The sequence below is a fragment of the Harpegnathos saltator genome, unplaced genomic scaffold, assembly GCF_003227715.2.
Source record: "Harpegnathos saltator strain DR-91 unplaced genomic scaffold, Hsal_v8.6 scaffold202, whole genome shotgun sequence".
NCBI classification, from domain to species: Eukaryota; Metazoa; Arthropoda; class Insecta; order Hymenoptera; family Formicidae; genus Harpegnathos; species Harpegnathos saltator.
Genome location: NW_020229987.1, coordinates 1,225,326 through 1,248,711, shown reverse-complemented (window position 1 = coordinate 1,248,711; position 23,386 = coordinate 1,225,326). Strand labels below are relative to the sequence as shown.

Sequence of the window (23,386 nt, the reverse complement as noted above, 5' to 3'; positions counted from 1 at the left end):
ATGGGAGATGCCTGACTCTCATGACGATCGCTAACCTTCGTCAGTTGGCTAACTTCCTTGGTATCTTCGCCGATCGTTTGTAACGGTGAGAATAAGTTCACCGTTTTTTCTTTGTACGATTCGAAATCCATGTACGTATTATCCATATCCATTATATCACGAATACAGGACGGTTTCTGCCCCATAGGCGGCGATAAACGGCACGCTAACGAATTCAAAGTCGACGGACTGCTGGACGGTGAGCGCTTACCGTAGTTATTTTCACACTACAATGTAGAAAAGGTAAACGGTAATTATAACGGATGAGAAAATATAAGAAAATTATGGGAGTTTTCAGACAGAGGCAAGCCTGAGACACCCGAGACCGCGTTGTTCTCATAGCGCTAAATATGTTACCTATCTTATTCAAAGAGTGCATTTATTATATGCAGCGTATTAACATCGGCGAAGTTGAGATTCATAAGCAGGTGCGTTTAGAGCGAGATATGATCATAAAAAAAAAAAAAAAAAGATCGATAACGCAATGAATCAAAGTCCGAAACCATATCTCTTGCTTCTTTTACAAATTCTTAATATATCTTTAAACAATGTCCAATCTTTAAATTAATTAATTATTAATTTATTATTTTTCATCTCTGAATTATTCTCAAGATCCTGTCACAGAGATAAAGACTCATTCACCTGTGACAACAACGTGCGATGCTTGTAATTGAGATCCGTAAGGGCGTCGTCACGAGTCTTCACGGACGCCCTCAGTTGAACAATCTGCTGTTTCCTCTTCTCGGAGATCAGGTTGAGTTCTTCGTACGCTTGGCACTTCTCCAGCAGCAGCGCGCTCTTCTCCTTGACGAGTCTATCGCATTCGACGAGGTCGTTTCTATACTGCTGCACAACCGTGTCCTTCTTGAACAGCTGGTCGTCCAGCTCCTTCACCTTTTCGCGCAGTAAGTCGATATCTCGCACTCGGTCCGTATCCTGTTTCTCGCGGAGTCGCACTTCCACATCTAGTCGTTCTCTGAGCTGGTCCCTCTCGTTTTCAAGTTCTTGCGCCCAGCTGCGCTCCTCCTCCAAACTACTATTTATCTGCTTCACCTGGACCGTATTGTGAGAGTCGGCGTTACACGCAAATATCGCAAACTTTTGTTTTGTCTGCCGCGAGTACAATTTTTCCTGTAAACATTATAGAGCTGGCAAAGACTGAAGCCTGCTCGCAATAGGGTTCCCAAGCGATACCAGGGGAAACGTTTAATTGTGGTCGTATTACTATCTGCTCTTTCTCCCACGCCACCCTCTCACGTTGCTAATTTATCAACGGAACGATGCGAGACACAACCTCGACGTTGCGGTAAATCAATTCAATATATGAATGAAAACAACCTACTATCCACGTTTCATGGGGAACAATAAAAAGAAGGTCGTGCGCGTTTCGTCGATGAGTTTGAGACAACGAACTCTTCTACGTCTATCGGCAGTTACACTTATCACGTATGGAAGGTAATATTCTAACTGGCTTCTTATTAAACTAATATATATATATATATATATTATCAAGACTACGCTCTCATTTGCGGCAAGGAAAGGAAACGGACGCTGATAATATCCCACTACCAGACAGACTGGGACAGATAATGCTGACAAAAGAACTACTTTTAGAAGATAAGAGAGCATTGTCTACGAAAAGTTTCGAACAGATGTAAATTATTTTCAAATTTGAATTTTTCGTTTAAAAGTTAACTGTAGGAAAGCACATATTTTTATATAATTCTGGAATTTATATGTACATTTTATATCAGTAATACTTAAAAAGAAAGAAGTGTCTCTTGTTCATTAATTAAAAAATCGTTAATTGATAAAAGGTTTGAAAAAATTACGAGGTACGAAAGTTTATGAAAGTAACGATTGATCAAAGTTTTCTATGTATTAAAGTGATGCAAAATCTGGATATGAATATCTTTCTGGCGCAATATGTTAGTTCTCATTAAATGTCTCATTAAATGTCCTGGACGAACATACCTCTGCTTCGAGAGATGCCACCAATTCTTCCATCTGCCGCAATTTTTCTGCGTTTTCTAACGCCTGCTCCGGGGTGATGCCAAAAGTTTCTTTGTAATACATGGACGCGTTTACATCTCTTTCTCGGCACTCTGCTAATTCTGGAACAAGAGAAGTAATTGAGCACAATAAATAAATGTGTGCAGTAGCACAACTGCATACAGATAGATCTTGCAATTTTTAAATAATTTCAAGCTCTTTTACAGCAATCATATAGAAAATACGAAGTAAATTTGTTGCTTCACACTAACCCTTCTCGAGCTTGGCCACTTTCTCCCGTTCTTTTTCGAACAATTGCTGACGTTGAGCTTGATCCCGGGCAGTCGCTTCTTTCTGCTCCTCGATTAATTCGAAAGCTTTCGCCGCCTGACTGAGAAGTTCCTGTTTCTCCATCAATTCCTTCTTCATGGATTCCATTTCAACCTGAAAACCGTCGATACATCGGTTCTTGACGATTTAATCAACTCGATGAAATAGATAAAACAGAATTTAATCACACACAGAGATTTCGTTAGCAAATTTTACGTGAATCTTTCCTTCATTAAATTATTTTACGTATCTTTATTAAATGTATAATATAAAATCAATAACATATTCTTGCGTACAAACCACCTAAACGTGAACTTACGTTTAATTCTATGTTCTTCTTAACGACATCCTGATCGGTTTGAGAGATGCCAGCTTGTTCTTCCAAAAAATAAATTCGCAACTTAAGATTAAAATTCTCCTTTTGCAAGCTCCCCAATAGATCCTCGTATTCCTTCATAGTTCTGCCGACCCCGCCGTTGCCGCTACCTCCATTCCAACCTGCCAATCCCGCCATCGGCGTTCCGTCTTTCGGTCCGGCAGAATTTGTACCATATGGTGCAGCGTTTCCACCTGAAACAAGTAGCGTTTGCATACTGAATTTAAACTTATCGAGAGAGAGAGAGAGAGAGAGAGAGAGAGGGAGCAACGAAATGATATTACATGCAAGGCCAGGAGATAATCTGAGGTTCGTTTTCGTCAAGTTCAATTTCCTATTTGTCACCGGAATAATTATGTTTCCAGTTCTGGCCGCATCATTTCCGATACGTGCTAACGGGACCCGAATTTTGAACGACCAAGTTAAATCCGAAATCGTTCATGTCGAAATTCTCGATTCTCCCCCGGACGGTTCTGCGCGAATCAAGCGATAAAAACAAGAGAGCACCGTTCGATAACTTTTAACACCTAACTTCTTATCAGAAGATTTCTCGCGGCTGATGACACATGCAATCATATATATGTTTTACCACTTCTTACGTCGAGAATTGCAGTCTCACACACACACACACACACACACACAGACATACATTTAATCAAAATTCAATTAAATACTAAATACGACAAAAATGTAAGCAGCGAAACCTGAGCAATAATCGAATCGACCAATGACATTCAACAGTTTCAAAATGGCAGCTCAAGTTCCAAAATAGAAGTTTCGTAAACTCTTCTACGTTTCAATACGACACAAGGGAAGAAGCTTTCATATACAATAATTATAATAATAACCGTGCGCTATTTTTAGGATAATTCTTCCGACAGCATTTGTCGGTTAAATCAGTCTATTTTCAGCCTGTCCGAGCAACCGGTGCCAAATGCACCTTGCAGGATGGCCCGGCGCCGTCGTCGTGCACCTATGAAATTAAATTATTTTGGCGCATCATATAGCGCGCCAGAAAGCTTTCGTGTCGGACAGTGGACATTCCAGAATGACTCGCGTATTCGAATTCTGTGCTGATATATTCGAGCACTCTTCAAGGAGGCGAGTCCCCGAAAGAGTTGAACGCGCTCTTTGCAAGTACGCTCATCATACTTTCTAACGATAATCGCTCGAGGAATTAATACGCTCGTCTTCTCTCTATTTTCTTCACCTACGACACGTTTACACACTGAAAGGGTGCCGCTGGATGCTCTCTCTCTCTCTCTCTCTCTCTTTCTCTCTCTCTCTCTCTCTCTCTCTCTCTCTCTCTCTCTCTCTCTCTCTCTCTCTCTCTCTTTCTCTCTCTCTCTCTCTCGAGTTGCGCTCATTTATCACTTGCCGGCAATTGCCGGCGATCAGAGAGCGAACAATTCTTCTTCTACGATCTGCTGCTACACAGTCTATGAATTAATCGCGCCGTTTTATTGCTTCATCACCGCGAACAATCGTGATCGCACACACAATCGAAACCCGTCGATGTTCGGTGCACATTACGTTAACACTTCAAGTTAATTCGACTTTTAAGCTAGTTCTACACATAGACACACGTCGGGCAAATTGCGAAAAAGAACACCCTACCGAACGTGATTTCGATGTAGATAGGCTTGTCGAAGCTCCCGAGGTCCTCGGGGAGGAAGGAAGTTCTCAGCTGCGACCTACCACATCCCATTCCACGAAGAACGCGTTTTTGAAGCTGTTACATTTTTAAACGCGTCAGCGCGAAATCGTGAAAGGCACCGAGCGAGACACTGCGCCGCAAAGGAGACTCCACGGCGTCTGCACAAATACTAACTGCGACAGAATAACAAGCAGCGACGGAGACACAAGGCTGCAATCCGTGGTTAAAATTATGTTCTAAACGCGCATGTTGCACTGTATACATGCGCTTCGTCGGGCGAAGGTCGGGCACACGCATATGCTGCGGACGATCGACGATCCGTCTTTATTAACAGAGAGACAATAAAAAAGACGAAATATACTTCGCGGTTCTATGATAAGACTTAGAGAAAAATATTGCAGGACTTGGTGCTGTGAATGTTAACAAGGATAGGATACACTAGTGAGAGTACACATCGAGCGAGGTCGACACCTAAAAAAAAGTAATTTCAGAACAGGCGGAATCATCGAAATTTTAGAGGATTTTATTCTTATATACGGCCTCAAGAGAATTCCGTTTAGATTAAGAGGAAAATATTATACACACATTATTTTGAAAGTTAGAGGAGTTATGTGTTGTATGTATAATGCAAATTTTATTGATTTTAATATAAATTTCCTCTTATACATACATCATTTAATCTTTCTTTAAGAAGATTATTATTTGTTCTTACTGTATTTTATTTTTACTAGTTATATTAGTTAATTTGAAAGAATTATTATAATGTATAGCGAAAAGTTATATATAAAGAAGTATATATATATATATATATACTTCTGGCCCCAGTTCTACAATGAGTAGGCACGAATGAAATAAGATCCTCATAACAAATAAACTTTCAATCAGTTTTGTTATAGACTTCACAGCAAAGATGTTCATCATAACCAATTGTATGAAACATAGTTAAAAGAAAGAATATATTATTCAACTTCTTGCAATAGATTATAAACTGTATTCGACCAAATATAGGTAAATTATCTTCATTATATGTTACAGCAACGCACATACCTTTTTTAAAAAACGTTCCAAATATTCTACAACCCGTGAGCATATGGTTATTTTTTTCTTTCACGTCCGGAGGTAGAGCATGAGACTGAACGAAAGAAGCCGACATTCGAATCAACACATTCCTCTTCATATAAGAAAGAAATTAATTGATATAAGAGGAAAACAACTAGAATATTATCTAATAAATTTTAGACGAATGGTTTACTTTAGTCGCTTTATCGAAAGAGGAATTCCGTTTCATTCTGCGTAAGAAGCGCAGCTATCGTCTAACCATAAATCCGTACCTGAACAATTCTCGCAGATTTCGTATCATCTACGAAAAAAATCTCGAGTTTGCCCGCCGAGGAATGCAATTTTCAGAAGCAAACGAATCCAAGTAAGGCAAGTTGGACGAATCTTCGCATGAATCTCCCAGAAGCTGGAGATAAATAAAATATATAGTAACCCTGCAATACGCGCGCCTCGACGCGACATAAGGCATCGTAGATTCACGAGGCACTGTCTATTGATAGCCGGCGACTACCCGCGTGATAAGTCCGCGGGCATAACGCGAAGTTACTTAGAAGCGATAATTCCGCCATGCGGGACACGAGTGAATCATCTCGCCTAATTAACGATCTACATGTTCCCCATGCCCTTCGTACCCGAAATGTCACGCTGTCGCGTGGGGCGAAATTATCCGCGACGCAGACGAAGTCGTCCCACTCCGCGGCGTTGCGTTTCCTTCCTAAATGTGGGGAACGGTGCTACCGGAGTCGGAAGTGCCCCGAAGCTGCGAAGAAACATGGAAACACGTAGAAAGCTCACCCGAGGCAACGTCGCCGACTCGAGTATCTTTAGAGAGAAATCGGATTTTCCGGAGGAATTTTTCCCGACGACGCGACGCGATGCGACGGCGTTTCGCGAATGCGAAGACCTCATGGCTGGTCGCGCGGGAGCTAACGTCTCGTCTCGAAGACGAGAATGAATTCGCATCGGGCTTGTCATTGGCGGAGGCCATCGCCAACGTCACGGGACGTCGTGTTTCAACGTAAATGGGCCCGCATAAAAAGCTCGGGAGGGACTCGAGGAGGGCGGCGAAGCAGAGAGAGAGAGAGAGAGAGAGAGAGGAGAGACCCCCGAAAGCTCTGTGCGCGCACCGGAACAAATCTATTTCCTGTCAGGTCGGTCGCGGCGACGGGCCCCCTGATTTTCGACGATGTAACGGCGATATCGATTCGCGCCGGCGAGTGAGAGACCGCGCGAGCGAGCTCTCGCGTATTTATAGATGACACATTTAGGCCAGAACGCCTTTAAACTATCTTTATTTTGGCAGGTCAGCCTCCGCGCTTCTCCCGCGGTCTCTCCTTCTCCCTGCTCTCTTGCTGTCCAGATCTCCAATCTGGCCACTCTGGTAGGCAATTAAAATCTCAGCAAACGGAGCTGACCGTTGCCCCCGATTTCGACCGGGATATTTCTGCGCCACGTCGCTTTGCTTTTGTTAGCTAATAATACGCGGAGGGACAAAGATCTGCGGACGAGTTAAATCATTTGGCAATCGCGTCCGCGCGCGACTACGCCGCGCGCTCTCGCCGAGCTCGATGCCAGAGGAAACCTGCGAAAATTCCTCGCGGCTCGAATAATTAGGGCCCCGGCAAATTTCGCAATTTGCAGAATCGGCTTTCGGGTTTCACGGTCGACGAAAAATCGGGTCGTCTCGCGACACACGTTGTTGTATTCAGCCTCGACGCGCCTCTTCGCGCTCGGGCAGATTTCTGTCTATTAATACATTGTAACCGCGACAAACAATAGTCCTCTATATATGTGAGTCATTCCGCGTTACTATCGTCTGTGAAATAGCTTCTTATTGAGCGCCGTTGAGCTTTGAGCAGCCGACGCTCATCTCCGGTGGAACGGTGCAAAATTGAAGATGAAGCTTTGGCTCGCCCGTCTCCGGGTAACAAGGAGCTGGCCAATAATTCCTACGGTAGATTTGGATTAGAAATAAACGATCTGACCGTTTATTTCGAGAGACCCCGAGACTAGTAGGACGCGATACCACGTGTTCGTTCGTAGCTCGACGACACTCGATTGCACCCAAACAGACTGCATCGCGTCTGCTGGGGGGACGGTCGACATGTGTGATCGCAAAGTATGGGATCTCGTTTTAATCGATCTTGCAAAGAGCGAGTTTACGAAAATATAAAAATAGCATAAAAATCCTCCTGACACGAGCCTCCTGCTCACGTCGCGGCACGTCGCGAAGTGCAAAACGGTCGTAATTAGAACAATTGTTCGAACAGTGTTTCGCGTTGCGAAAAGATCCAATTTTGCACGTCTTATGTATTATATATCACATGTTAAGACCCTGACCATTTTTATCGCCGCAACATACACACGCAGGATATAGGTTCGAATATCTCAAGTGATGCTCAACGAGGTTGAGAACCATCGAGGCTAACTTGGTCCGGTTGTCGAGCATCACTTAACGAAATTTTATGGCTCCTAGGAGAACTCTCAGCGCTAATGGTCTTTCAAGCTTTTTCTCTCTTTGCAAATTTCAAACATTGTGTATCCGCGAAGAGTTATGTCGCGGGTTGCAATTCGTAAAGGCGAATGCCTCGGCAGCCGCGCTCGGAGATTCAGAAATCACAAAACAGTTCCAACAAACGTGAGAGACATTTATTTTTCTCCCTCATTTACCGTTAAAAGTAAAATGTGCTTTTTTTCGCCCAAGGTAAATCGCGGGAGCGCGAGTGAACAGCGAAATCATATTCCTCCTGTGTGACAGAAATAAATACGTGCTACGACTCTCCTCGTCGTCTTCTGTACGTGCGCGTGTGTATGTGCGTGTCTTCCTTCCCCTGCCTCATCGACACGTACGTGCTCTGCTGGACCACCGAAATAAATGCTACAGCTTCCTGTAACACGAGATCGCGACAGACATTTTTCAGACGACGCGAACAATAATTTCGGCGGGATTAGAAGACGCGACTGACGACCGTTCTCGTCAACTGCAACCACCACCACCACCACCCTGTGCTCACCCTCGTTCGTTTGCAACGCATCCATGACCTTGACCATTTTACCGTTTTAGATCCCTTCGAGAGCTGAATCGAAGTGCGGATGTGTCCCAATTGCTGTAATTTGAGCACTGATAGGCTGCCTACGATGATAGGCGTACGATGATTCGTCGAATATTTGAGTCGAGTAGTTACTTTCAGGCTTCTACTAACGAATGTTACTCGTATTATCGTACCGCTCAAGAAAGTGACAATAATTAACTGAACTGAACTCCGAAGAACGTCATCAATTCTCTCTCGACACTTTCGTTCCTGTAATTGCTCAAAAGACTAATTTATTCATTGGTAAAAATTGTAGTTTGCTATCGTTTCAGTATCAGGCTAACAATTACCCTCAACGTAAAACTAACAGTCTAAATGTTCTCCGGGACACATGTGTCTCCACAGGAGTGAGAGGATCAAGCATTACTCTCCTTCGCTATTCTTTATTTTTCGTTGCATTCGTTAAATTTCCCAATTCTACCGAGAGATCGCTCTCGACAATTGCTAATAATTCAGCTCTCTGCTATTCCCTTCGTTCTCACGGGTCCGTGGTGACCAAATTCCCACCCTTCAGGAAGAATTAGAAGCCGTGGCACGGCTACTGCTGACTCCGCGGACAGGGAGTTCGCAAAAGGAAGATTCGTCGCGGCGGCGGAAGGTGCAAAAGTTGGCAGGTATATCGTGCGGATTCAAACGCGATTATATAGTGCACTACCTCCGCGTTGTTACTATCCCCGCGCGCGGCGACGCGGCGTCCTCGCTAGAGTGAAACCACGAGCTAAGAAAGTTCGTTGGCCCCGCCAACACGACGCGAGATACAATTAGGCGACCACGATGTCACGCGCAGTGTTCTCGCTGATCCGTACGCAACGGCACCTCCGCACAATCGGCCGCTCGACGAGACAAGTAACGGCGGAAAATGCAGATCGTGCGAATGGGAGTAACGAATGGTGCGACGGCAAATTGCAGGAGACCTCCTACGCGTCTCCGCGCGACCTCTAAAGGTGCGTGTACACCGCCGAGTCGAGTAACGAGCGAATGAGTTGAAGAGTTTACTCCCACCGAGTTTTTCAATTGGGGTGATTCGTCGCGGACGCGAAGGTCCCAAAGATCGGTCATTGACGCCCGTTTCTTTTTTTTTTTTCACAACATGGTACAACGTTTTTTTCTTTCTTCACAATATTCTACTTTTGGACTCGTATACTCTTTAAATTTCTTGGAATGAATCTTTACTCGGAAAGTAATTCGAAAGGGATCCAGGTGATTTTTCACTCACACAGAACCAGCTCTCCACTCTGAATCGTCGAAAGTGGATATTTTCGCTGGAAATCGAAGAGCGAATCTGAAGTATTCCACCGTCAAAGGGAAAATTTCACTCGGATCGATTGAAACATTCACTCATACGGAGTCGGAAGTCACTCGAAGTTTCAGTGAAAAATTCACTCTTCACGACTCTCAGTGGCGAGATATTTTCACCATCGAGAGCTTCGAGAAAACTGTTATTCGTCTCGAGTGGGATTCCCTTCTTCTTCGTGAAATTTAAAGCGAAGACGAAGGAATCCAAAACCATCGCGGTTGATTTGACACGATCACATTATCCGGCGAGATTTCGACCGAAGACGCCTGGGAATTCACTTTCGCTATTCACTCGTTATACTCGGTGTACACGAATCTTAACACGCACCGAACGCCAAGCGAACTCATTCGCGTTTGATTGCTCGCGACATTTAAGTCCACAGTTAAGTACACGGAAAGCCACATGACTTTATGGATCCTGCGTCGAGAATAGTTCTTGCTTGCCTTGGCGGGCGGACCGCGTTGACTGAAAATTTCAACATTCAATTTGTAATGACCAGAGTTAGCCATGCGGTCGTAAGATCGCATAGTAAGGAGCATGTGTGGGCAGGCAATCGAAGAAAAAGGCGTGGAGACTCGCGCATATATTACAAGTATAATTTAGTTTCGAAGGTTCTTTTTCAAAAACTGATTTACTTAAACAAGATACGATGAACGACTACCTTAATCAAAATATTTTCCTTCGTCTTCTACAACTTCTTCCCAACTTCCTGGCGAGAGATGGACACCGCGACGAAAGATAAAAAGATTCTTCCTTTTTTGATCCAGTTTTCGACAAATTTTCGCACTTGTCCCAAGTTATGAAAGTGTGTATCCTCTAGAGCGTGTTGCGTCGACCGAAACAAGTGATAATCGAATAGAGCAATGTCCAATGCTCGCTTCAATTTGTAATTGTTGTCGATAACGATCAGCGATGATAGTTTCATTCGGATTTAACAGTTCATAGTACACAACACACCTTCCTGATCTCACCAAATACACAGCAACACCTTTGAACCGTGAATATTGCGCCTCGAAGTGGATGTTGCTGGTTGGCTCCTTGCCGTTAAAATCATCACTTTTGAGTCGTCTAAACCAACATTCACATGTCTTACTTGATAAAGCAACATCACCATAAGTTTCTATCAGAATTCTATGACCTTCAGCCGCTGTTTTCTGCTGATCAAAACAAAAGCAACGCATGTTGAAGATGCTCATTAGGAAGATGCTCCGTTTTTAAGACGGTGCTAACACGATTTTTACTCCGTCTATTGTTAATAAATGATTAAATATCATGGATTAATATTGAAGCAAAAATAATAGTTATTAAAACTGACATCTCTTGCAAAACTCTCAAAATTAAATCACACTCCTAATAAATTAACTTTTATTTCCATTCTGGCGATTGAGACAAACGGGTCGCCAACCGGGAGGGCTATAATTGATGCACGACTTAACGCAGCATCACACACGCATCTGCAGCCGCAATTGCAACGGAACGGGCGGGAGGGGGTTCAATTAAGGGAAATGGCTAATAAAGGTAGGCGCGCGCGTTCGTGCGAAAGGGAAAGGAACCGCACAAACGAGCAGCGCATTATGACCTCGCAATATCGATGACGACTCAACTTCAAGCGGTGGACCGATCCATCGAGATATCTGCCGATATCCGATGTAATCGCCGCTACGAGGTCGTAAATAAGAAACACGAATGTAATCGTTCGCCATACGATCTTCCGCCTCGCCTTCGTCTTTATAGAGCGTAAAATCATATCCGGCTATTCTTTGGAGCGCCGACTTCCGACGAGGGAAATATTAATTATGCCGCGCGCATCGTCGAAGATCAATCGACGAGACAAGATCGAGAGAAGCGGTTGAGAGACTCGATGAAGACTTGCTTCTGATTTGAAGTTCTCGAGGTGTAGAAATGTCAAGAACAAAATGAGCAACACGTTCGTCACGTTCGTGACTTACTATTGATGATTTAATAATTAATCGCAGTGAAAGGTCGGAAAATGTACGTCTAAGTATGTATAAATGTTACTCACCGTTCATCAGTGGCAAAGTCTGGCTCATAGTGATGTCCTGCAACGGCATGCTGGTTCTGCGGACAAGACAGATAAGATTAGAAAATTGTTTGATCGCGCAAGTCAGAATAAATCTTGCTCCATCAAACCCAGAAAAATAGATCAGGTTCGAATAATTGAGTACAAATGTCGTCATCAACGTACCAAATGAACATCAAGGACACGTGAGAATACAGGAAAATGTCGCGGCGCGACGCGAATTAATTTCGTACAACTACAATTTCGCACTGTTAATCCCAGTGTCCCTGCGATTCATGAGGGACGATAAATGAGGAGCGGCTATTCCCGGAATGAAACACCAAAAATGGTATAATGGCACACGCGCGCCTGCTGTGAAATAGCTGAGACCGAATTAGACAAGAAACGTTTGAAAAGGATCAAAGTGAGCATGGCGCTATTTCTATTTCCAGAGCCACGATGGACCGTCTAAAGCCAAAAAACTGACATAACAAAGACAACTTCGACACTTCGCGAGTGAGAGCGGACAATGATTTACAGGAGCACCGCGAGCGCGCGAGAGAGACTCCGCCTGCCAATATTATTAATAGCGTCTTGCCCCTCGGCGTTTTTCTCAAAATCTCGTTCCGACAAACCAACAATTAGCGAGATCGGAGACGACGGGCGATCACGAGTCGAGGCGAGATTCTCGCGCTTTAACACTTAATACTTTCGCTATCAGCGCGATACGCACGTACGATGCGCAGATTTTTGCACGAAAAACGAACGTCGTACACATGACGTCAATTCCTCCTCCTATATCCGTATGAAGAAATTCTTTCTTTCACATTCCTACATACAAAGCTGTACAGGATAATATATGTATACAGGTGACCGCATGACCGCTGTTCTCCCCAGGACCGCGAAGCAGGACCCGTTGCACGAAATTAATCGTTTATACAGAGCTTATATTCCATCCGGCTTCGTGGTTTTGCTCGGAAATCGTTTACCAGCGCTGTTTAAGGGGACGTAAAGCGGTCGCCACGCGGGCATATTAACTGTCGCCGCGCCCGAGCTGTCTAGCAGCGGCTCTCGTACGACAAGGAACCGCAGGATTTCCAGTAAGGTTTTATTTAGATTTCACGTAAATCCTATTCCGGTTCCTCCGCGCGCTGCGCCACGCGACGCGATGCCGCGACGCGAAATGAGTAATTAATCAGCGCCGTGTCTTTTACGCTACTTCGCCACGCCGAGAGTTACGCATCGCGTTTCCAACGAGTCGCGATTCGATGGGGGAGAGCGAGCGCGATCTCCGGGAAAGATATATGGGATGATGCTGGGGTCTCTCTCACTAATCTCTTGCTATTAATTAATTAGAGACGTATGTAGAAAATTTCATAAATTAATATTGGTCTTGCATCGATGAAGCTTCATTTCATCGGTAGTTCCCTGAGTAAGTTATAATTTTTATTCCAGCCGTAATTTCGATCATTTACCGTATAATCTCTTTTTTCAACAAGTTACTATTTTTATTGATAAATTGCCAAATAAACTGATCAGTGTCAATTTTTAATGTCAATCGATAAAGATTTTTAAGGCAATTTTTTAAAGACAAACGCTCGCGGTAAATTTGAACGACCTCTACATATTTTTCGATTTACCTCGCGTACCATTTTGTAAGGACGTTTCGGAAGGACTCGGTATAATCCGAGCACAAATGCGTAAAGCAGGAAACTCGTTAGAGAGGCAAACGGTTGCTTATTAAGCAATACTCGATGCAGCGAGCAAGCAGTGCCCGCATTAATTTCTAGCACTACCTCGACCTTGCGAGGCAAATCAATCAAGTTACTTGAGTATCAAACGTAAACGAAGAACACAGGATTCTTTCGCAGGTCTTATCTAACGGATCTCGCGAGAGCTAGAAATAGATATACCATGGAAAGCGTTCGCGAATCATAACGCGTGGAATCCGCGCGCGCGAACGAACGGAGTATCGTGTTTCATGATAAAGATGACAGTCTAAGAGAAAATACGTGCTCGTAATACACAGACACGACAAACGTGCTATTGCTAACGAGATATTGCTAAGGACCAAGGAGGCGCAAGGATTTCTACACGTGGCGTCTCAAAAGTTCTGTACATTCTCCGAAACGTACGCGCGTACAAGGTCGAGACGACTAATAATCGTAGGATAATCAATCGTCATACAATTGTTATGAATTAGCATACGATAGCTTCGATAATTAATATTTAATTATGATCGTCATGTTACACGCCGCTCATCTTTTTTGCCTTCTTCTATAAATTATTTACGCGACATCGAGAGAAGCTGCTTTGCTTCTATCAAGCAAGTATGGGAGAGCACACCGGGTGTTCGCGCGAAGCAGCCGTGCACAATCTTCTCGGTTATAATTAGAAGACATGTGGTAGACATAAGGTAATGCTACAATTTCACATATTGTCGTTGCATAACGCACAATCCGAAGGCGCATGCAAACGGAACGCGCTTGTCCGGCGTGTCGCTCTCGTGATTCTTAGCAAATTGCGCGCTCGTACTGATGATTTTCGTCGAATATCCGCGGAAACAGAACACAGAATTCCACAGAAATTATTCAAAACGTTATGACACAATTATGACCAGCGATACGATGCATGATCGCTTGTCGTCGAATAGTATCTATGATAACGCAGGTAGAAAAAAAAAAAGAAAAAAGAACGCAGGACGCTCTCGGGCAACGTAATGTCCAAACTATGCGCGCCTAAAAAACCAGACCGACTTTTATTTCGACCTGTTGTCGAATTCTTCGGGAGAATAAAGCACCGACTGTGCCGCGAGTGCCAAGTTCAAAATAACCCTTTGAATCTTTCTTATCGTCAAAGGAGCAGAAAGATAACGGATCGCTTATAAACGGAGGTTCGACGAACTAAAGCGGCGCACGTTGATGTGTAGGAATTATTATCCGTCGGCGCGAATTTCTTCGGGCAAGTTTCCCATTGCCTAAAAATCTGAACCTAGAGATCGCTTTCTCCTATTTCGCTCGAGCTTTGATACTATTAATATTAAATGTATCCACCTCAATTAAGCCTCAAATGTCAAAATCATGTTTTGTGAATGTTATCAAAAGTTATCCGAGACGCTCGACATTTTATCCGTTCGAAAATTTTTTAATTTAATTTTTCATTACCGTCTTTTCCCTAAATTCCGACGTACCTTCCGCGCATAATTTCCCGCGCCCGAAGATCTCTGTTAGCTCCAGTTAATTGCCGAAGCTACTTCGACATAGTCGAAAGCGATCTCTGAAATCGGGTAATTGAGTTCTCCTCGACGAGCCCGAGTCGTAAATGCGAGAGACGCGAGACCGGCGGGTTTTTAGTTTTACCCCTCTGCACCCGACACCGTTATATTAAGCGCTACCCTTGCTTCTAGGCTTAACGAATCCGGATACGGACTTCTCAGAATCTTACGCCGACTCGACGTGCGTATGTCGGGCGACGTTGAAAGAGCCGAGTGCAGGACGCGCATATTATGCGATAACGCGGCGTTATTATTAAACGCGAGGTGCTCGAGCGTGGGCGTAATTGCACGTTACGGGATGAAATGTGATTCATTTGTGTACTCGTGACATCGTGTAATACGGGTGATTCAACTTTATGGATTCTGGATGTCTCGCAGACAGCGAGTGGAAAGAGAGTGGAAATTCCCTGACTGACCGGATATTTCCGTTCGAGAGTCTCCCTCCCAAGGCGAAACTTGAACGTCCTTAGGTGGACGCAATTAATTAAATGGTTGTATGTGAATGGAAATAAAAGCGAAAATTGCCAATCGAGAATTTTAAAGAAATATTTCCGTTCATTTTCGAATATTGGAGAAATACATGATAATGTACAATGAGTTTCCTCTTTTTCCATTTGAGCGAGAAATAAAGTGCAGGCAGAGACATCGCTTGCAGGCGATATTGCAAAGTAGATGACGAAAAGGGCGCACCAGAGTTGCCATCATCTGGCAAGATGGTGGATGCAGTAAGTAATCAATACTGGTTATACAGCCGTCGTCGTCGGCTGCAGCAGCAGCAGCAGCAGCAGCAGCAGAAACGTGCACGTGCTTCAACTTTTGATAGTCACTATAAATAGTGCACTATCAAAAATGCATTGAACCGAAATTGCATTGGCCGATCGTACGTTAACTTGAATCTAGAGATGTGCGAACTATTCGAATTCGAATCGAATTCGAATCGAATCTAATATAATTCGATTCGATTCGAATCTGAATCCCTATGATTCGAATCCGAATAATTCGAAAATTTCGAATCGAAGATTCAATTACGAATCAAATATATTAGCGTGCATTACTATATATTTGCATGCATCAAGTACAAAACGAGACATCTGGGCCTGTATGTTTGAACCCGTAACTTGTAATTAACTTAACTTATAATTAATAACTTAATTATAAATTACTTTAAATATTTAAATATATATTTTACTTTAAGATGATATTACAATATCAATATCCCCTTTCATATTAAAACCTTCCATCATTATATGCATGTTTAATAGTCATGTTAAATTTTTTAATGATTCGATTCGATTTGAATTCGAATGAAATTTCATAGATTCGATTCGATTCGAATTCGAATTAAAAAAATGAGATTCGATTCGATTCGATTCGACATAAAAATTCTTGATTCGCACATCTCTACTTGAATCGTAACGGAAAGGGATTTTTCTGTTACGAGTGCGGGAAGCGCAGAGAAGAAGTAAAATAGCATGACGAGAAGAATAAATGCAAAGTTTGTTGCATTGTTGCACAAACGTTGCACAAAGCTAATGTTCGATTAATATCAATACCAGTTGACTAATTCAATTAATACAGGGATAATTTAATTGCGACAAACGGACATTTGTTATTGTATTATCTTGGGATTTTCTACTCGCCCGTCCAGTTAACCATCATCGATAATTGTTCTTTACGCTTCGCCGCGATATCAAAATGTGTACTCCCTCGTATAATCAACGAGCTAAACGATATTTCTCCGAATGAGATAATTCAAACATTTACACTGGGTTACGATATGTGAAACTGCTATGTAGGTGTCCGGCGTGCGAAGTTTCCTCAATTAACGGTTCGTTAAATGAATTGACTGAGCAGTTAAATAATTAGCTGGACCCGCGTCGGCAGAACTTTATTTACAATACGATGTCGAGACTGCGCATTTGCAAATATTCATCGCAGACATTCGCCGACGTGAATGCCTTGTGCAATTTTACGATGCGTCTCAAGTAAATAATTTTTAGCGCTTCTTATTATAATAGGAGGCCCAGAAACACAAAAACACATTGCTTGATGTTACAATCAGTATCATGTGCGATTTATATTAAACTTGGTATCATATTAACTTGATATTATTTTTTCACATAATAATCAGATCGGATAACAATCATGATTGAGATATTGTCTTTTACGAAACTCTAATGAAAACATTTTCGTACGTGTCACGCACTACACGATATTGTTACACGCTTACACGATATTTAACACGCATATACGCACATTCTGAATTATACAGGTGGTTCTTTTGGAAACGAAAAATTGAAGATTAATCAGATTAAACTGAAAAGAAAAGTCATGTACCATTTTGCAAAAATCACGATAGTTAAGTTATTAATGATTGAGAATGACCACATCTAAAGGCTCTTTCAATTGGTAACTTGAAAATTCGCGTACTTATTTATAAAATGGTAAAGAACTTTTTTGTTCAAAATGATCCAATCTACAATTATATAAAATTCAATATACTCATATCTATCGTTAGACACAGTATAGTCGTCATATAATTGTAGATTAGGTCATTTTGAACAAAAAAAGTCTTGTAGCATTTCGCAGATAAGTGCGTAAATTTTCAAGTTATCAATTAAAAAAAATCCTCCAAATGTCATTTTTAATCATTAATAACTTGATAACTATTGCGACTTTTTGCAAAATGACTCTTCTTTTCTCAGTCTGATCTGATTAATCTTCGCAATTTTTCGTTTCCAAAAAATCCTAGACACCCCGTATATAGCAGAAACATTGGAAATTGTAAACGACGGAAAATAATATCCTTGTGTAACATCAAACGCGCTTTTCTTGTACCAATCATCGCATAAGTTATCTTGTTATCGCTGATTCATTATGCAACATGGCGAAAGGCGTGTTTCTCTTCCCGGGTCATTGCAACGTATTCAAGTAATGTTTAAAGAGGAGTACATAAGTAAGTAGATCAATGCGATACATTTTGCATCACGTATATATGCGCTAAGCGACACAATGGCTACTGAGAAATCTCCGTTGCAACGTCGTGACGTTGGAGATAAAATATAATCAGAAACTTGTCATCACAACGACGAATAACGATAATCTAATAACGACCGCGCGATAATAGCTGTATGTAGCCATATTACAGAAATATCGTTAATTAATTGATTTGGACAGTGCATCTCGTGTGTTCCGTGCATCTCGTTTAAACAAGCAAGATCTTATGCACTACTGATTTTTATATTGAGGCTGCAAAAATCTATTATGATAAACAACTGCGCCAAATATCTCCCGCGTGCACGCTCGATGAAAGCTACGCGCGATTGGGAACGCTTTAAAGAAGGCGAACGAGATCTCTTAATTAACCTTTCATACGTTCGCGTTAACCCCCCCGTAACGTTAATAACGTGTACCCGTTCACGGCACGGCGAAAGTTATACATCCATCATCCACCACCTCGAAAAGACGGGCTTATCGCGATGCACCAAACGGCGAGCGCGGTCATTTCAAAAAACAAAGTGCAATTTTCCACCTAGAGAGGCAAATTCGTTAAGCCATAGAAAGCCGAACACCTGGGTAAAACATTCGCCGTATAAATAAAAGAGTGCTTCCCACTCTTCGATACCGCCGAAGGGTTCAAGCAACTTAACGCTCGACCTGATTGTACGCAGTACTCACGTTCGAAAGGGACTTCTGTAGGCACTGCTGCAAGCCCCGACTTCCTTCGACGAGGATGACACATTTTGGTACTGGCTGACGTACTGATAACTACCGACTAGCATTTTGCAGCAATTATCTCTCTCTTTCTCTCTCGGCGACTATCGCGGAGCAACGACACGCGACATCCGTGGCGAAGCCCTTGGAAACTCGGCTCGCTAACACTACAAACGCGCTGTTGCCGCCCTGAAAAGTCCCGGGAACGCGATAAAAAAAAAAAAAAAAAAGAGAAAAAAAGGCGCGTACAGTTCGATAAACGCGTACCGCGAAAATTGCAGTTTGTCTTTCCACGCGATAGAGTGAGTCCCGCAGTCTCGGCGATAGCAGCCCCCCTCTCTCTCTCTCTCTCTCTCTCTCTCTCTCTCTCTCTCTCTCTCTCTCTCTCTCTCTCTCTCTCTGTCTCTCATGAAGCACACGTGCACACGTACTACACGCGACGATTACACGGCGACACAATATTCCGCGAATACGATCGGCGAACCTTGCGAACGGCGACTGTTATCCTCGAAGGTGCACCCGCGTCTTCGCGACCTGGACGACGCGACATGGCCCGCCAACCGCCAACTGCGTCGGGGTCAAAGCGAGGCCAGAGAGGAGAGAGAACGTCCGGGAGTACTCCTCTAGTCTGGAGGCGAGGGCGGCGCGTTAGCGCGAACGTACCATGTGTCTCCGCAGCTGGACCGATCAATGGAGATAACTCTCGCTGAAGATGACGCGTCAGATAATTCTGCGGTCGTTATTGAATATCTCGTGGCTTGTCCAGTCGAGACGAGATCGTTCACAGCAAGTTCACCAGCGAGGTTTCTCGTGGTTTCTCACAGCAGCGTAGCTCGCGCTAATCTCGACGCTAATTCGGCCGATTTGCTCTCCGGCTAATTTAGATAACGGGGCTGTATATCGATGATAATGGCAGTGCACTTATCACGACGTTTCGGGGGAATCGGGTGGATCTTCAGCTTCCTGTCTGTCACCGCTGTCCTTTCTTCTGGGTAGGGGCTAGTTCGTTCCTCGTCTACGACGAGCTCCGTTGTTTTACGTCGACGACGACGACGACGACGACGACGACGACGACGACGACGACGACGTTTCACGAGCTGAGCAAGCGCGAGATGCGACCTCGTCGCTGCGAATGCGAGCCGTCGCGCGCGCACAAGCCGCGTCGGGTTTAGGTTGTTTATTTGAGAGACAAACGCTCTGACGCAGCGCGTGATTACAGCGTCTCGTTCTCGTACACGCACCCTGCGTATTGCACGACGCACCGAAGACTACTGACGACAGACGGCAACACAAGTCGTGCAGAAATAGAAGGGTGGGAGGCACGGGGCAAAGAGGCCTCGAGATGCAAGGGATGCGCGCCGCCGTGCCCGCCGGAGCACGCTAAGGGCGTCAATAAAATGACGCCCGCTCCAGTTCCGGTTTAGAAAAAGTACCTTTTTTAACGACCAATTCTATATTTATACCGATATTTATATTTCGACTCCTTGCAGTGAACCTTACGCGGTTCACTCTTCGCGCACCTCCGAACACTTAATTGTCGTTGGAACCATCAGGTGCGACTTTAAGTCGGGACGTGAGAATGCAGATAAGATTCAAGATAATATGCGCGAAACAATAAGAAAAATATTTGAGTTGTTGCTGAAATATTTTGTTGATTATACGGGGCGATTCGACATTTGAGACCATTAACTAGGAAGATGGGAATAATTATAAAAAAGAAAAAAAAATAAATAAAAAGTTTATTCAAATATGTGTGTCCCAAGACTTTTCGTTACCGACTTGTGGAAAGTTTTGTAATTAAGAAATAAGAAATAAATTAAGAAATAAAAGATTCTTGATTTCTTCATATTTTTAATTTAGATATAGTTTATGGGTCAAATGAAATTTTGGCATCATGTTATCCAACTGAATATAATTGATATTAAATTATCCTAATTTCTGGGAATTTTTATGTGAATGAAGAGGAACTGAAAAAGTTTAATTTTCTATTCCAAAAATCTGCAAGTTGATAACGATAAGACTAATAAATTTAGCGTGTCTTAAAATACGTTAACAAAAATTTTTCAATTTCTCTTTTCATTTCCGAGCTAGTGATTTCAAGCACATTGAATCACCCGGTATATATATATATATATATTATATGCGTATAATTATATTTTGTATGCAACTATATATATTTTGTACAAATTCTATTCTAAATCGGTAGTTGAGATTTTTAATATTTTCGACATGCAACGTGCTTTTTCCGAATATTCCGCTGCTTCGCTCACTCGCTATCAACGGACGTGTAAATCAGTTCGCGATACTTAACGTAAACGCGCTGTATGACCGGATCAAAGAACGGAAGGGAAAAAGGGACAACACGAAGGCGGTAGGCGTATGTTGGTAAAAGGGGAGAAACGTGAAGAAGGGTAAAGAAGAAACGAGATGCGCCGAGAAGATAGGGAGGTCAAGCTGGCGGTGAATGACAGAAACAGACACGAGAAATACGGAGGATCGCAAAAACACGAAAAGGATTAAACGTTGATCGACGATACAGCGTTTCTCAATCGATCGATTAGTACCGCGGCGATTCTTACTCGAAGCACAAAACCAATGACCAATGTTATTCTCTATAGTTAGAAAACAATATAAAATATCTCCCAGTACATTTATCTTTCTCAGCTGAAACAGCATTTCACGAATTTGCAGTTGACGTCTTCTACCGAAAATCTCAAGAAATGCGTGATTACTCGAATTTACGAGATATCTGCTATTGAATTTTATGAAAGACAGCGAATGAAGTTTATCGCATATGTTCGAGATTTCTTCCAATATTTCTTTCGCCGTATGTATATGTGTGTGTATGTATATGCGTGTGATCGAACGACGGTGTCTTTATACTCACTCGTGAGATTAATGCAATGAACTAAATTGATAATCACTACACATGTATAAGATGACCTTTAACACCGGAGGAAGATAACTGTTTGCGTTAGTGCAAAGTAAAGTGAGTATAAATTGGAGATTTATTGTGGAGTATGGACTGCGAAAATACGCGACAAAACAATGTGTCCCGCGATGTCAATTACATTCTGAATTCTGCATTGCACTTTTTATCTAAAAGGAAAATATTTTTCTGTCATGTTTCACGGCTACAACAATCAGTTTCACAATAATATTAATTTTACAATAATAAAGTTTGTGGTGTTATTGTGTCATAAATCATATAGTTAAATCGCCGAATACAATCGAAAAATTATAATTATATATCATATGATATTCCAACAAAAAAAAAACATATTGTGAAACGACGCGTTATTATATCGTAAAATCTATTAATCGAGTGCCCTTTCGTCGCAGTGAAAGACAATGATGGAGTAAATATTACTGAAACTTATTACCGAAAAGGTATTCGACACTCTGCCGATAAGGTCATTCCCGACAGTATCTTTATCTTGATATACCAGTAAAATACGAAAAAGGAATATTTTAGATATCAAAGTAATAAACAAAAAAAATATAATTATTTGAAAACAATACATCGTTCATATCGACACAGGATCAATTTCAACTCTGCTCTAGAATCTGCTTAAACCTGTTTCAATACGCAAAAGCAACATATGTGTGCATGTGTATGTATGTGTGTATGTGTGTGTGTGTGTTGGTGTGTGTGTGGGAGAGAGAAACTCATAATTTACTACCATATATCTTATATACACAAACGGCTCACGACGAACCGTAATGCGAATCTTTTGTCCTTATTAACAATGCGTTTATTAATACGGTGCAAGTTCAATGACAGGATGTACGTCTATTTATATTTACGAGCAGACCTTACATGTGGGAGGTCGTCCACGCGAAGGCATCATGGTGATGGAGAACGTTGGAAAATTCAATATCAGAAAAATATCACAATGGATTTACTCACATGTCCAACTCCGTCGTAGACGCGAGCGTCTCCTCGAAATACTCCGCCATTTCTCACCGCAGGTAACTTCACTGCATCCTCGAACACACTTCTTCCCGTCAAAACATCAACGAAACACACGGGACACCATGTACGACTCCAGCACTTCGTCGTTACTTTTCAAACGACTGCTTCAGAATGTAACCGTCGTTGCGCGCCAAATGACTGCTATTGCGTCTGCGATACTAGCGCCGTATGTAGTGATCAGAGGAACCTTCGTTGGAAGTAGTGCAACTCAACGGCGAAACCGACGGTTCTTTCAATAGTTCGACTACTGAATTATTGGATAAATAAATTTTCGCTTCTATTTGCTGATGAAAAATAAATAAATCCTTTCTCCCTGAAACAGAATTATATTATTAAAAGATAAAATTAATAAAAACTCCTAATATAATAGACTTTGATACAGTTCAAATGAAATATACATGCGTAGGAATTATAAATTCAAAGAATTCTTTCGGTGATGAAGTTTAATAATATTAGATTTAACAAAATAGCGGTATAAGATTTAATTAGAATTAAAAATATCCAAGAGATAATTATCGTGTTTTTTTTTTTCGAAGAATCGAACATCGATTCATCGCTCG

At 42.4% G+C, this 23,386-nt stretch overlaps 1 protein-coding gene across 6 annotated transcripts in view; it reads right to left on the bottom strand.

Moving 5' to 3' along the window:
* The window catches only part of cnn (phosphodiesterase 4D interacting protein centrosomin), a 30,455-nt gene extending 7,518 nt beyond the window's left edge, over positions 1 to 22,937 (bottom strand). For 2 of the 6 annotated variants that reach the window (XM_025298032.1, XM_025298035.1), the window contains exons 1-7: positions 18,815 to 19,202; positions 11,866 to 11,921; positions 2,681 to 2,931; positions 2,304 to 2,475; positions 2,014 to 2,153; positions 682 to 1,170; positions 36 to 266 (exon numbers count right to left, since the gene is read on the bottom strand). In XM_025298032.1, the coding sequence (XP_025153817.1) occupies positions 36 to 266; positions 682 to 1,170; positions 2,014 to 2,153; positions 2,304 to 2,475; positions 2,681 to 2,931; positions 11,866 to 11,921; positions 18,815 to 18,918 (1,443 nt within the window). In that variant the 5' untranslated portion in view covers positions 18,919 to 19,202. Of the gene's footprint in view, positions 1 to 35; positions 267 to 681; positions 1,171 to 2,013; positions 2,154 to 2,303; positions 2,476 to 2,680; positions 2,932 to 4,354; positions 4,574 to 11,865; positions 11,922 to 18,814; positions 19,204 to 22,760 lie in introns of those variants that run through there. The other 4 variants (XM_025298033.1, XM_025298036.1, XM_011146689.3 and 1 more) reach the window with 4 other exon arrangements.
* Positions 22,938 to 23,386: the final 449 nt, after the last annotated feature.